This window comes from Oncorhynchus nerka, linkage group LG22 (assembly GCF_034236695.1).
Source record: "Oncorhynchus nerka isolate Pitt River linkage group LG22, Oner_Uvic_2.0, whole genome shotgun sequence".
NCBI classification, from domain to species: Eukaryota; Metazoa; Chordata; class Actinopteri; order Salmoniformes; family Salmonidae; genus Oncorhynchus; species Oncorhynchus nerka.
Window position 1 is genome coordinate 48,788,625 of NC_088417.1, and position 13,028 is coordinate 48,801,652.

The 13,028-nt window shown below is 43.7% G+C and overlaps 1 protein-coding gene across 10 annotated transcripts in view; it reads left to right on the plus strand.

Moving 5' to 3' along the window:
• Positions 1–12,937, plus strand: part of tcf7 (transcription factor 7) — a 96,578-nt gene extending 83,641 nt beyond the window's left edge. For 2 of the 10 annotated variants that reach the window (XM_029627115.2, XM_029627113.2), the window contains 6 exons: positions 848–967; positions 1,228–1,390; positions 6,088–6,195; positions 9,137–9,185; positions 9,726–9,798; positions 12,609–12,937. In XM_029627115.2, the coding sequence (XP_029482975.2) occupies positions 848–967; positions 1,228–1,390; positions 6,088–6,195; positions 9,137–9,185; positions 9,726–9,798; positions 12,609–12,855 (760 nt within the window). In that variant the 3' untranslated portion in view covers positions 12,856–12,937. Of the gene's footprint in view, positions 1–847; positions 968–1,227; positions 1,391–6,087; positions 6,196–6,945; positions 6,994–9,136; positions 9,186–9,725; positions 9,799–12,585 lie in introns of all 10 variants that reach the window. The other 8 variants (XM_029627122.2, XM_029627116.2, XM_065007213.1 and 5 more) reach the window with 6 other exon arrangements.
• The last annotated feature ends 91 nt before the right edge of the window (positions 12,938–13,028 follow it).

Below are 13,028 nucleotides of genomic sequence, written 5' to 3' on the forward strand. Positions count from 1 at the left end.
GTGGGGACACACATGAAGAGACAACCCGTCTGTTCCCCTGGACAGAAGAGTGAGTGCAGCAGTGTGTCTCCAATTGCTGTGACAAAGAGAGACGCTATAAACCACTGCAAACTGTCTGCTGTTGACTGTTGTTATTTTAGGCAAAGGCTCAGTCATGAGATCTCTCCTCTGTTACTGTACCTGGCGAGCCAAACATGCTAGCTCAGTTAGCTTCAGAAATATATCCAACTGGAGACATGGTTCACATTTAAATGTCACCAAACATCTATGTCACACCGTCATTTCCCATCAGTTCAGGGTGAAACTGTAGGATTTTACACTAGAAGAATAATGTCTTTTGTATAAATCAGAAAATACATTTAATGACCAGCTATATAAAATATGAATTTCAGGAAATCAAAAACACACATTTCCAACATGGCAACTAAAACGTTCAGTAAAGTTTCAGTAAATGGCACTTTTCAGTCCCAATCCAATAATGAATAAATAGATGTCATCAACAATATGAATCTCAAAAAAATAACACACTGAAAAGAAGCCTTTAATGAAACACGAATGAAAACGAGAGCAAGTATATTCATGTTATCTACTGTATCTACAGCGCAGCCTAGCTTTTGTCTAAGTGTGACCACAGCTCCATCTGCTGGCGTTGGATGAGACTTCTCACAGTCTTAACGCTCTTGAGAGGACTGCCAGGAAGCCCGTTCTCTCAGGGCCAACCAACCGCCCGCGTGCTTCAGCGCTTCATGGTCACGTTGCTATATATAAAGACAAAACATATTGCCTGATGCTTTGGTCTCTGTCTCTCTTTGTCTCTCTCGCCCTCCCTCTGTCTCTCCCCTTCTAGGTTCTCTCACTCTCTGATGCTAGGGCCAGGCATGCACTCAACAGGGATCCCCCATCCAGCCATCATGCCACCTTCAGGCAAACAGGATCATCATGACCATTACGACAGGAACGTGTACGCGTAAGTACCCCCATGGTGAACCCCTGTCTCTACAATGACTCCTAGAGTTAGACACACGTGTCTGTCAAAGGAGATGTGTGATCTGTGTGTGCTAGCTACATAGCATGTAATACTGTAGTATCTCATTGATGCATTGAAAGTGTATCAAAAGCTTAGATGGATGAATAGCGCCTTATTGTTTTGATGTTCTTGTGTACATATTCACCACGGGTGTCCCTGTTGATCTTGTTTGTTTTGCTCTGCTCTGCCCCCCCCCTCAGTAAGCCACACCAGGAGCCCAAGCGGGAGAAGGAGCCTAAGAAGCCAGTGATCAAGAAGCCTCTGAATGCTTTCATGCTGTACATGAAGGAGATGAGGGCCAAGGTGATCGCTGAGTGCACGCTGAAGGAGAGCGCTGCCATCAACCAGATACTGGGCAGAAGGGTGAGCAGCGAGCACACACACACACACACACACTAAAACACACACACACATCCATGAATACTCATGCAGCAAAGAGACTCATTCCCAAATCCCTCGTCTCAACCCCTGCTGTTGATTTCACACATGAGAGATGGACTTGAGAGGAATATCTCAGTAATGTGAATTACTACCCTGTGAGTTGCCCCCTGCGCGACTGACTGCTGCATATGATACCATTGACCAAGATGCAGAAATATCTCAATGGGATGAATATCATCAAATCAAATCAAACTTTATTTGTCACATGCGCTGAATACAACAAGTGTAGACCTTACTTTGCTTACTTACAAGCCCTTAACAACAGTGCAGTTCAAGAAGAGTTAAGAAAATATTTACCAAATAAACTATGGGGGGGGGGGGTCAATGTAATAGTCCGGTGGCCATTTGATTAACTGTTCAGCAGTCTTATGGCTTGGGGGTAGAAGCTGTTAAGGTGGGTGACGTACGCACTACCCTCTGTAGTGCCTTACGGTCAGATGCCGAGCAGTTGCCATACCAGGCGGTGATGCAACCAGTCAAGATGCTCTTGATGGTGCAGCTGTATAACTTTTTGAGGATCTGGGGACCCATACCAAATCTTTTCAGTCTCCTGAGAGGGAAAAGGTTTTGTCGTACCCTCTTCACGACTGTCTTGGTATGTTAAGACCATGATAGATTGTTGGTGATCTGGACACCAAGGAACTTGAAACTCTCGACCCGCTCCACTACAGCCCTGTTGATGTTAATGGGGGCCTGTTCGGCCCGCCTTTTCCTGTAGTCCACAATCAGCTCCTTTGTCTTACATGATGTTGTCTGTCTCAGAACTTTTCACAGTGGCCCTTCATCTATCCAGTGTCACTATATCTTGTGAAATGATTAAATAGTATGAATAAGTTGGTAACCCGTTGTATAAAAGTGATAATGCCCTCGAAGCCGGTGTTTGGAGTATGTCTTGGCACAGTTTGCCAATATATCCTCCAAACACCGGCTTATCGGGCATTATCACTTAATTAGAGTTCTAAGGAGAATAATGAAAGACATTGAAGGTATGTAGCGCGGAGTGGAACTGACCTTCCACAGAGTTGCATTATTTTCCAGAGAACTTATGGAGCCACGAGCTGATTGTCCCTTTTATACCATGACTATAATTTAACACGTTTACCATTAGAAATGGGTTCATTTGCTGTCGGAAATGTGTTCAACACCCACTGAAGTAGATAACAAGTTTACTAGATAGCTACAGTAGTTGCCATGGTAACCAAACAAACAGACGTGGTAACCAAAACGTCAGTCCTAGCTTGCTTTTATGAAAATCTAATTCAACACTACCAATACTGTTTTCAATTCGACTTTTGCTTTCAAAAGCAGCTCAAACAAAACATGTAAAAATTAACTATAGCCATTGAATTCTACCATGCAAACATACCGTGCGTTATAAGGGAAAAAAATGCACGCTCTAGAATGCATTTCAGAAAGGAGTATTCAGCAATGCCATGGTATAATTAAGCAATAAGGCCCGAGGTGGTGTGGTATATGGCCAATATACCAAGGCTAAGGACTGTTCTTAGGCTCGACAAAACACAGAGTATACCACAGCCCTTAGCCGTGCTATATTGGCTATATATCACAAACCCCTGAGGTGACTTATTGTTATTATAAACTGGTTACCAATGTAAGCAGGTAGCCTAGTGGTTAGAGTGTTGGGCCAGTAACCAAAAGGTTGCTGGATTGAATCCCCAAGCTGACATGGTAAAAATCTGTCGTTCTGCCCCTGAGGCAGTTAACCCACTACTCCCCAGGCACTGAAGACATAGCTGTTGATTAAGGCAGCCCCCTGCACCTCTCTGATTCAGAGGGGTTGGGTTAAATGCAGAAACCACATTTCAGTTGAAGGCATTCAATTGTACAACTGACTAGGTACAGTGCCTTGCATAAGTATTCACCCCCTTGGCATTTTTCCTATTTTGTTGCATTACAACCTGTAATTTAAATTGATTTGTATTTGTATTTCATGTAATGGACAAAATAGTCCAAATTGGTGAAGTGAAATGAAAAAAATTACTTGTTTAAAAAAATGTGTATGTATTCACCACCTTTGCTATGAAGCCCCTAAATAAGATCTGGTGCAATTACCTTCAGAAGTCACATAATTAGTTAAATAAAGTCCACCTGTATGCAATCTATGTGTCACGTGATCTATCACATGATCTCAGTATATATACACATGTTCTGAAAGGCCCCAGAGGCTGCAACACCACTAAGCAGGTTGCACCACCAAGCAAGCGGCTTCATGAAGACTAAGGAGCTCTCCAAACAGGTCAGGGACAAAGTTGTGGCGAAGTACAGATCAGGGTTAGGTTATAAAAAAATATCAGAAACTTTGAACATCCCACGGAGCACCATTAAATCCATTATTAAAAAATGTAAAGAATATGGCACCACAACAAACCTGCCAAGAGAGGGCCGCCCACCAAAACCTATAGACCAGGCAAGGAGGGCAATAATCAGAGGCAACAAAGAGACCAAAGATAACCCTAAAGGAGCTGCAAAGCTCAACAGAGGAGATTGGAGTATCTGCCCATAGGACCACTTTAAGCCGTACACTCCACAGAGCTGGGCTTTACAGAAGAGTATCCAGAAAAAAGCCATTGCTTAAAGAAAAAAATAAGCAAACACGTTTGGTGTTAGCCAAAAGGCATGTGGGAGACTCCCCAAACATATGGAAGAAGGTACTCTGGTTAGATGAGACAAAAATGTTGCTTTTTGTCCATCAAGGAAAACGCTATATCTTGTGCAAACCCAACACCCTCCATCACCCCGAGAACACCATCCCCACAGTGAAGCATGGTGGTCGTAGTATCATTCTGTGGGGAAGTTTTTCATCGGCAGGGACTGGAAAACTGGTCAAAATTGAAGGAATGATGGATGGCACTAAATACAGGGAAATTCTTGAGGGAAACCTGTTTTGGCCTTCCAGAGATTTGAGACTGGGACGGAGATTCACCTTCCAGCAGGACAATGGCCCTAAGCATACTGCTAAAGCAACACTTGAGTGGTTTAAGGAGAAACATTTAAATGTCTTGGAATGGCCTAGTCAAAGCCAAGACCACAATCCAATTGATAATCTGTGCTATGATTTAAAGATTGCTGTACACCAGCAGAACCCATCCAACTTGAAGGAGCTGGAGCAGTTTTGCCTTGACGAATGTGCCTATATGTGCCAAGCTTATAGAGACAGACCCCAATAGACTTGCAGCTGTAATTACTGCATAAAGTGGCTCTACTCTCTCTATTGACTTTGGGGGGGTGAATAAGTAAGTTTTCTGTTTTTTGTCTTATTTTTTTGGTTTGTTTCGCAATAAAAAAATATTTTGCATCTTCAAAGGCATGTTGTGTATATCAAATTATACAAACCCCCCAAAGATCTATTTTAATTCCAGGTTGTAAGGTAACCTGGAAAAATGCCAAGGGGGGTGAATAACTTTCTCAAGCCACTCTATCCCCCTTTCCCTAATTAGAGCAGTAAAAATAAATGTTTTGTCATACCCGTGGTAAACGGTCCGATATACCACGGCTGTCAGCCAATCAGCATTCAGGGCTCGACCCACCCAGTTTATAAAACAATATACGGTGCATTCGGAAAGTATTCAGACCCCTTCACTTTTTCCACATTTTGTTACGTTACTGCCTTATTCTAAAATGGATTATATAAATAAAAATCCTCATCAATACCCCATTATGATAAAGCAAAAACAGGTTTTCAGACATTTTTGCAAATGTTTAAAAAAAAATGAAATATCACATTTTCATAAGTATGCAGACCCTTTGCTATGAGACTCAACATTAAGCTCAGGTGCATCCTGTTTCCATTGATCATCCTTGAGATGTTTCTACAACTTGACTGGATTCCACCTGTGGTAAATTCAATTGATTGAACATGATTTGGAAAGGCACACACATGTCTGTATAAGGTCCCACAGTTGACAGTGCATGTCAGAGCAAAGAACCAAGCCATGAGGTGAAAGGAGTTGTCCATAGAGCTCCGAGACAGGATGGTGTCGAAGCACAGATCTGGGGAAGGGTTCCAAAACATTTCTGCAGCATTGAAGATCCCCAAGAATCCAGTGCACTGTAATAAGATAAACACATTCCCTCAGCCCTCCTAGCCTCAACAGTTGTCATTGTGCATGTCATTGTCTAGGCCACGTGTCACAAACTCAAGGCCAGGTGCCGGATCCAAATAAAACTACATTGAACTGACGAAAACCAAAACAAACTGTGTAGAAATGGTAATGGACCTACATTTCTAGTATCTTCACTCTGTCCAGCTTGACAACAGTCATCGAAATGAAATATATACGGTCAGGGAGCATCGAAAATTCCAAAAGCGATGGATAGAGAACTATATTTTGCTAATGATGGCGAGATTATATATTCAATTTTAAGTGCGGCCCTCCGGACCTCAATGAAGACTGAATGCGGCCCGCGGGGAAAATGAGTTTTACACCCCTGGTCTAGGCTAATGAACAAAACCTAAATGGTATTTTTGTTGATGTGTGTGTGTGTGTGTGTGTGTGTGTGTGTGTGTGTGTGTGTGTGTGTGTGTGTGTGTGTGTGTGTGTGTGTTTGCGTGTGTGCGTGCGTGCACGGGTGCATTCTTGTGTGTATCTTCCCTGCAGTGGCACGCTCTGACCCGGGAGGAACAGGCTAAATACTATGAGCTGGCCAGGAAGGAGCGGCAGCTACACATGCAGCTCTACCCCAGCTGGTCCGCCAGAGACAACTACGTAAGGCCCGCCTTTTCCTGGTTACACACATGCAGCATGATCACCCCACCCTGCCACCTGTCAATCATTGAGGCTAGTGGCTACACATAGAAATATCAACATATTGTATCTAATCATATTTATTTGGCGCATTTCCAGAGTTGGTCACGTATCAGTGCAGACATTGTTAGAGAGACTAGTTTACAACCATATTGTTATGACCAGCGTTATAACCTCTATGACCAGTGTTATAATCTCTTGGCATGCCATTAATTTAGAGTGGGTTTTGAGAATGAGATAGAGCGTACTGGACATTAGTTGGTCAGACATGGCTGTTCAGCACTGTTCAGTGAGGTGATTTAATTGGCTGTTGAGTGCTTTGCTGTTAGGGACGCATGACGAGCTCCGCTTTTATTACACATAGCATTACACAGTCAGCTGCAAACCTCCCGCTCCCCTCTCATCTCTGTATTACTATAATAGGTTTTTTAACCACTGGTAGTTATATACATGGCGGGCACCTTTGTACTGTTGTAACTGGACCTTAGTATAAGTGCACTGTCTGTGAAATCTGTCATTAGTAGTGGGCTTGTAGACTGAGTTAAGAAGTAGTGTAGTGAATCCCTTGCTTCAAATACTGTGCAGATGAATATGATGTGTATTAGAGAGACATGTCTCTAAGAACGTCTCTGTTATGTGTGTTAGCTTAATGCTGCTTAACTTCCCTTCTGTGCTGTGCTCAATTGTGAAGTTGCTGTTGAATTCTTCCAGGAGGCGGGCCTTAGAGAGGGCGCGGGGGAAAAGAATAAAGCTGATTGGGTAGGGCACACATTTTACCCCACTTACCCGCTCTACTAACAGCAGGGTGGCTTTGGCTTGCTCTCCTCCTCAGGCGGTGGGGCGGTGGGGTTCGGACTGTAGAGAGGGAGAGGACAGCTGGGAGCTGGGCTGGAGAGGCTTTCTGGGCTTTGGGGGACCATTATTAGGCTTTACCTCCCTTAGGGCAGGCACAGAGGGGTGGAGGTGGCTTATGTTATGTAAGTTATGCTATGTATCTGGAGGTGGTTTTCCTGGACTACATAATTGCCAATGTTCGCTCACCCCATATGAAAACAGACCGGATGAGTCACAAAGGGAGAGAGAACTCACTTTCTTGCTTTCCTGGAGATCTTTTACACAGCCTATTTTCCTTTCCTTGGCTTGATAAAGTTTTGGGGTTTTGTATCATAACACACCATAGGGGCTTGGCTCTCTCATTTCTCTCTGTCTCTTGGCTGTGGATAGTCAGTTAGCTGGTTAGGGTAAAGAGGGTTACGAGCTGGTCGTGGTGGCATTCTCAATGAGGTGAAATGTGCATGAAGCTTTTACTGCTGCATCTGATTTAGTATCAAATCAGATGAATATGATGCAACGTACTGTGGATAATGTTTTTATGTGAAGGTAAATGTCACTATTTAACACTTGAATGTATGTTTCCATGCATGTTTCTTCATATTTCAAAGATGGAAAAATACATCCAGAGACAATATTGTCCCAAAACACATTAGAACTAATGGCAACTCTATAATAATAGAATAGAATAAAATAGTAACGCTTTATAGCAGTGGTATTCCAAGTCGAGGTCGCGACCCCTTGATAAAAAATGGAAATGCAATGAATTAAAATTACCCATTTTAAGGTTGTGCCATTACATTTGGGGTGAGGTGGGGTCGTGAGAATGTCTTGGGGAAAAAATGGGCTCGCCTCTGAAAAAGTTTGAATACCAATGCTTTATTGTGACCGTATAGATAACACTTTATTTGGATAGTCCCAAGCAGATGGTTGGTAGATGTTCAGTAGATACTACCAACAACAGAACGGCAGATTTTCACCTTGTCAGCTCGGTGATTCAATCTTGCAACCTTTCGGTTACTAGTCCAACGCTCTAACCACTACGCTACCTGCAGCCCCATTTATCAACAAGTTATCAAAAACAAATAAAAGTTTGATTCAAATATGCAATTAAAAACACTTAAAAACAATAAATATGTACAATATTTACAGAGCTCTCTGCCTAGGCTACCTCACGGCGCCATGGCAACCACGGAACGCAGCAACTTAATAATTAATTTAATATATAATATTATTATTTTTATGTATATTATATTATTATTAATTCATTAACATAAGATGTTCAATAACTGTCAACTAACTATCCACTAACAACAACCCTCAACTTAGAAAACAGTTGCTTATCAACAGATAGTTTGTTAGCAGACGATTTTATCCAAAGCAACTTAATCATGCATACATTTGACATATGGGTGGTCAAGGGAATCGAACCTACTACCCTGACGTTCCAAGCGTCACACTCTACCAACTGAGATACAAAGGACCACTAGCTCTGCTACAGTCTAACCCCTTCCCAGACACAAGCCAGAAAACCCGGGTAGTCATGTGATCTGTTAGCAAAACAGGAAGTCAAGGTCCACCTACGCAGTCGTGGGGTTTTCTTCCGCAAGCCGTAACCACACACATACAATGCTTTAGGGAGCAGTGAGGGTAGATGCGTCTAGGCATCCAAGAGCTGTTCCCACATCCTCTCCCCAATACGAGACTTTAGACTTTATGACTCTCTTCATGTGAACAACCCCAACCATACTATTAAGGCCCCACTGTATAGCCCATGGAGTTTACAGCAATATTACTATAGATCATTCGAGTTCTTTGCCTTCTCTTCTCTTCTGCTGTCATCGTAACTTGTGGCCTAAGTGATCATAAAGTGCCCTCAGACCCCCCTTCCACGACTTGTGAATTGGGCCGTCTCTGGTACAGTTGACTTAAGTCTCATGAACATGGTGAATATCACGACGTGGTTCTCCCATGGTCTTCATCGAGATGTCACTGACAGATACTGTCCCGGTGGTGTATAGGACCCCGTCCCCCCTACTGACTCTGTGCGTTTGGTCGTGTGTTCCAACAGGGCAAGAAGAAGAGAAGAAAAAGAGAGAAGCAGCAGGACTCCACCACAGGTAATGTTCAATTAACAACCTTCAACATCCTCTCAGGCCAAACCACCACGCTTCAATACAATATACCAAAACGTCAAGCCCTATTCTAGCGTTTGAAACAACTTCACTGGTCGACTATCCTCTACTCGGACTGGGTCTCTGCTACTCTAACTAGCCGAGTTTGAACGCATGGCAGACTTCCCACTTGAAGTGTTCCTCTCTTCCCTAGTGTCCTCAATGCCTGTTGTGTATGGAGCTCCTGCTCCCTTTACTCTGTTCTGGCTGCAGTTATGGGTTGTTGTTGTTGACTCCTGCTCAGTAATTGGGGACTAACAGTCTGGTTTGATGGCTCTCTGATTTACCATCTCTGTCAATGCGTCAACGTCTGCCCTGACCTCTTTATCTGATCTGCTCTGCTCTGCTCTCTACCTCTCTCTCTGCTCTCTCTCTCTCTCTCTCTCTCTCTCTATCTCTCTCTCTCTCTCTCTCTCTCTCTCTCTCTCTCCATCTCTTCCTCTCTTTCCTTACTTCTTTCCTATGCGCATGTTGCCTTGTGCTCAGACCCTGGCTCTCCTAAGAAATGCAGAGCTCGCTTCGGCCTCAACCAACAAACGGACTGGTGTGGTCCCTGCAGGTGTGTATCTCTCGCCCTCTCGCTCTGCTACCCCTCTCTCCCTCTGTGAGCGTGCCTCAGCCCACTGCTGTGCTCTGCTCTGCATGCACTCATCTCACTAACCCTGTGACCCACGTCGCCCCCTACAGGTAGAGAACCCCAGCGTACTGGGGTGTCAGGAGGCTGTATTATTGGAAACTAAAGCTGCTTTGCTGGCTGGTGATGGGGTGGGTGTCTCCTCAGGGATTTGTGGGGGATGATGGGTGATGATGATCAAAGGAAAGCGGGAGAGAGGTCCTGTAGGTCTGAGGGGAAGAAAGGGATTCACACATAGAGTTGAAGTCGGAAGTTTACATACACTTTGGTTAGAGTCGTTAAAACTCGTTTTTAAACCACTCCACAAATTTCTTGTTCACAAACTATGGTTTGGCAAGTTGGTTAGTATATCTACTTTGCGCATGACACAAGTAATTTCTCCAACAATTGTTTACAGACAGATTATTTAACTTATAATTCACTGTATCACAATTCCAGCGGGTCAGAAGTTTACATACACTAAGTTGACTGTGCCTTTAAATAGCTTGGAAAATTCCAGAAAAGGATGTCATGGCTTTAGAAGCTTCTGATAGGCTAATTGACATAATTTGAGTCAATTGGAGGTGTACCTGTGGATGTATTTCAAGGCCTATCTTCAAACTCAGTGCCTCTTTGCTTGACATCATGGGAAAATCAAAAGAAATCAGCCAAGACCTCAGAAAATGATTGTAGACCTCCACAAGTCTGGTTCATCCTTGGGACTCATTTCCAAATGCCCGAAGGTACCACGTTCATCTGTACAAACAATAGTATGCAAGTATAAACACCATGGGACCACGCAGCCGTCATACCGCTCAGGAAGGAGACGTATTCTGTCTCCTAGAGATGAACGTACTTGGGTGCAAATCAATCCCAGTACAACAGCAAAGGACCTTGTGAAGATGCTGGAGGAAACAGGTACAAAAGTATCTATATCCACAGTTAAACGAGTCCTATATCGACATAACCTGAAAGGCCGCTCAGCAACGAAGAAGCCACTGCTCCAAAACCACCATAAAAAAGCCAGACTACAGTTTGCAACTGCACATGGGGACAACGATCGTACTTTTTGGAGAAATGTCCTCTGGTCTGATGAAACAAAAATATAACTGTTTGGCCATAATGACCATCGTTATGTTTGGAGGAAAAAGTGGGAGGCTTGCAAGCCGAAGAACACCATCCCAACTGTGAAGCATGGTGGTGGCAGCATCATGTTGTGGGGGTGCTTTGCTGCAGGAGGGACTGATGCACTTCACAAAATAGATGGCATCATGAGGATGGAAAATGATGTGGATATATTGAAGCAGCATCTCAAGACATCAGTCAGGAAGTTAAAGCTTGGTCGCAAATGGGTCTTCCAAATGGACAATGACCCCAAGCATACTTCCAAAGTTGTGTCAAAATGGCTTAATGACAACAAAGTCAAGGTATTGGAGTGGCCATCACAAAGCCCTGACCTCAATCCTATAGAAAATTTGTGGGCAGAACTGAAAAAGCACGTGCGAGCAAGGAGGCCTACAAACCTGACTCAGTTACACCAGCTCTGTCAGGAGGATTGGGCCAAAATTCACCCAACTTATTGTGGGAAGCTTGTGGAAGGCTACCCAAAACGTTTGACACAAGTTAAACAATTTAAAGGCAATGCTACCAAATACTAATTAAATGTATGTAAACTTCTGACCCACTGGGAATGTGATGAAAGAAATAAAAGCTGAAATAAGTAATTCTCTCCACTATTATTCTGACATGTCACATTCTTAAAATAAAGCGGTGATCCTAACTGACCTAAGACAGGGAATTTTTACTAGGTTTAAATGTCAGGAATTGTGAAAAAAACGGAGTTTAAATGTATTTGGCTAAGGTGTATGTAAACTTCCGACTTCAACTGTAGCTGTTCTCTGCTTAAAACAGATATTTCTTGATTATGCTATTGGTAGAAATGACAAAGCAGGCATTTTTTTTTTATTTACAGTGGATGGAGGATCAGTCATGCTCATCATCAGTGCCTTTTTTTTACCAACTAAATCTCTTCTCCTTTATTCCTTTACACATCTGCACACTCAAAGTCACATCAGTGTAGAGGTATCTGCCCTGCCTTCCCCACCATGCCGTCACATCATGGAAATCTCCTGACCACTGTGCGTGTTGTATGTGTGTTGTGCTGCAAGAGAACAAAGGGAGGTGAATGTGGTTAGAGCGAATCCTGATCACCGCAGATGAACGCACACACAGACACACACAATCTCGCACATGCACCGCCGCTCTGCACTTTGATGCCATTTCTCATGCTCATCTGCCTTCAACTTTCTCCATTCATGCGGTCAGGCAGTGCAGCTGTTGATAGTGAACTCTGACATTTAGAATCGCTCTCTCTTCCTCCCCATCTCTAAATATTTCCTCGCACCTTCTCTTGCGCAGGCACTAAGTGACTCATGTTGGATTCTGGTAATAATCATGGGGTAAGGCGTGACGCTTTGGTTTTAACGAAGAGGCAAACAACCGTTGTTCACTTTCAATTTAGCTTAGAAAACAACATTTCTAATGATCACGAGAACAACCACAAAAATCATTCATGATTTAAAGGAAATGGTGGTGGATGATCTATGAAAACATATTTGATGGTATTCAATGGATTTGCTCTTTTGGGGTCTTCAAACTCAATTCAATCATGTTGAAAACAGTAAAAACAAAAGTTCATTTTGGTGACGCTTTGCATCCACGCTTTATTCACAGATAACTCTCTTGACTGTTCCTAGGAGGAAAAAGAAGTGCATTCGATACCTTCAAGGAGGATGGTGCGCCAGCCCCACTTCTTCCGATGGAAGCGCTATAGACTCGCCCCCTCCCCCGTCGACGGCGTCCCCCCTCAGCACCCCTCCCTGCCCAGCTCGCCCTCGCCTGATTCCCCCTCACACATCCCTCTGCACCCCCAGCCCAGCAAACAACACACACCCCGTATCCTCTCAAAACCCAAGACCACAGAACTCTCTCTCAAAGCTTTAATAGAATCATCCCAACAGCACGACAATCTCAATCATCATCATCATGACTGTACCCTGCCCAAGTCTCACTAGCCAGCCTCACCTGTCCCCTCTCACACTTCCTCGCACCATCCCAACACCCCGCCAGATAGAAAGACAAAGCCCAACGTCATCCGGAATAAACAAGGAGTGGGG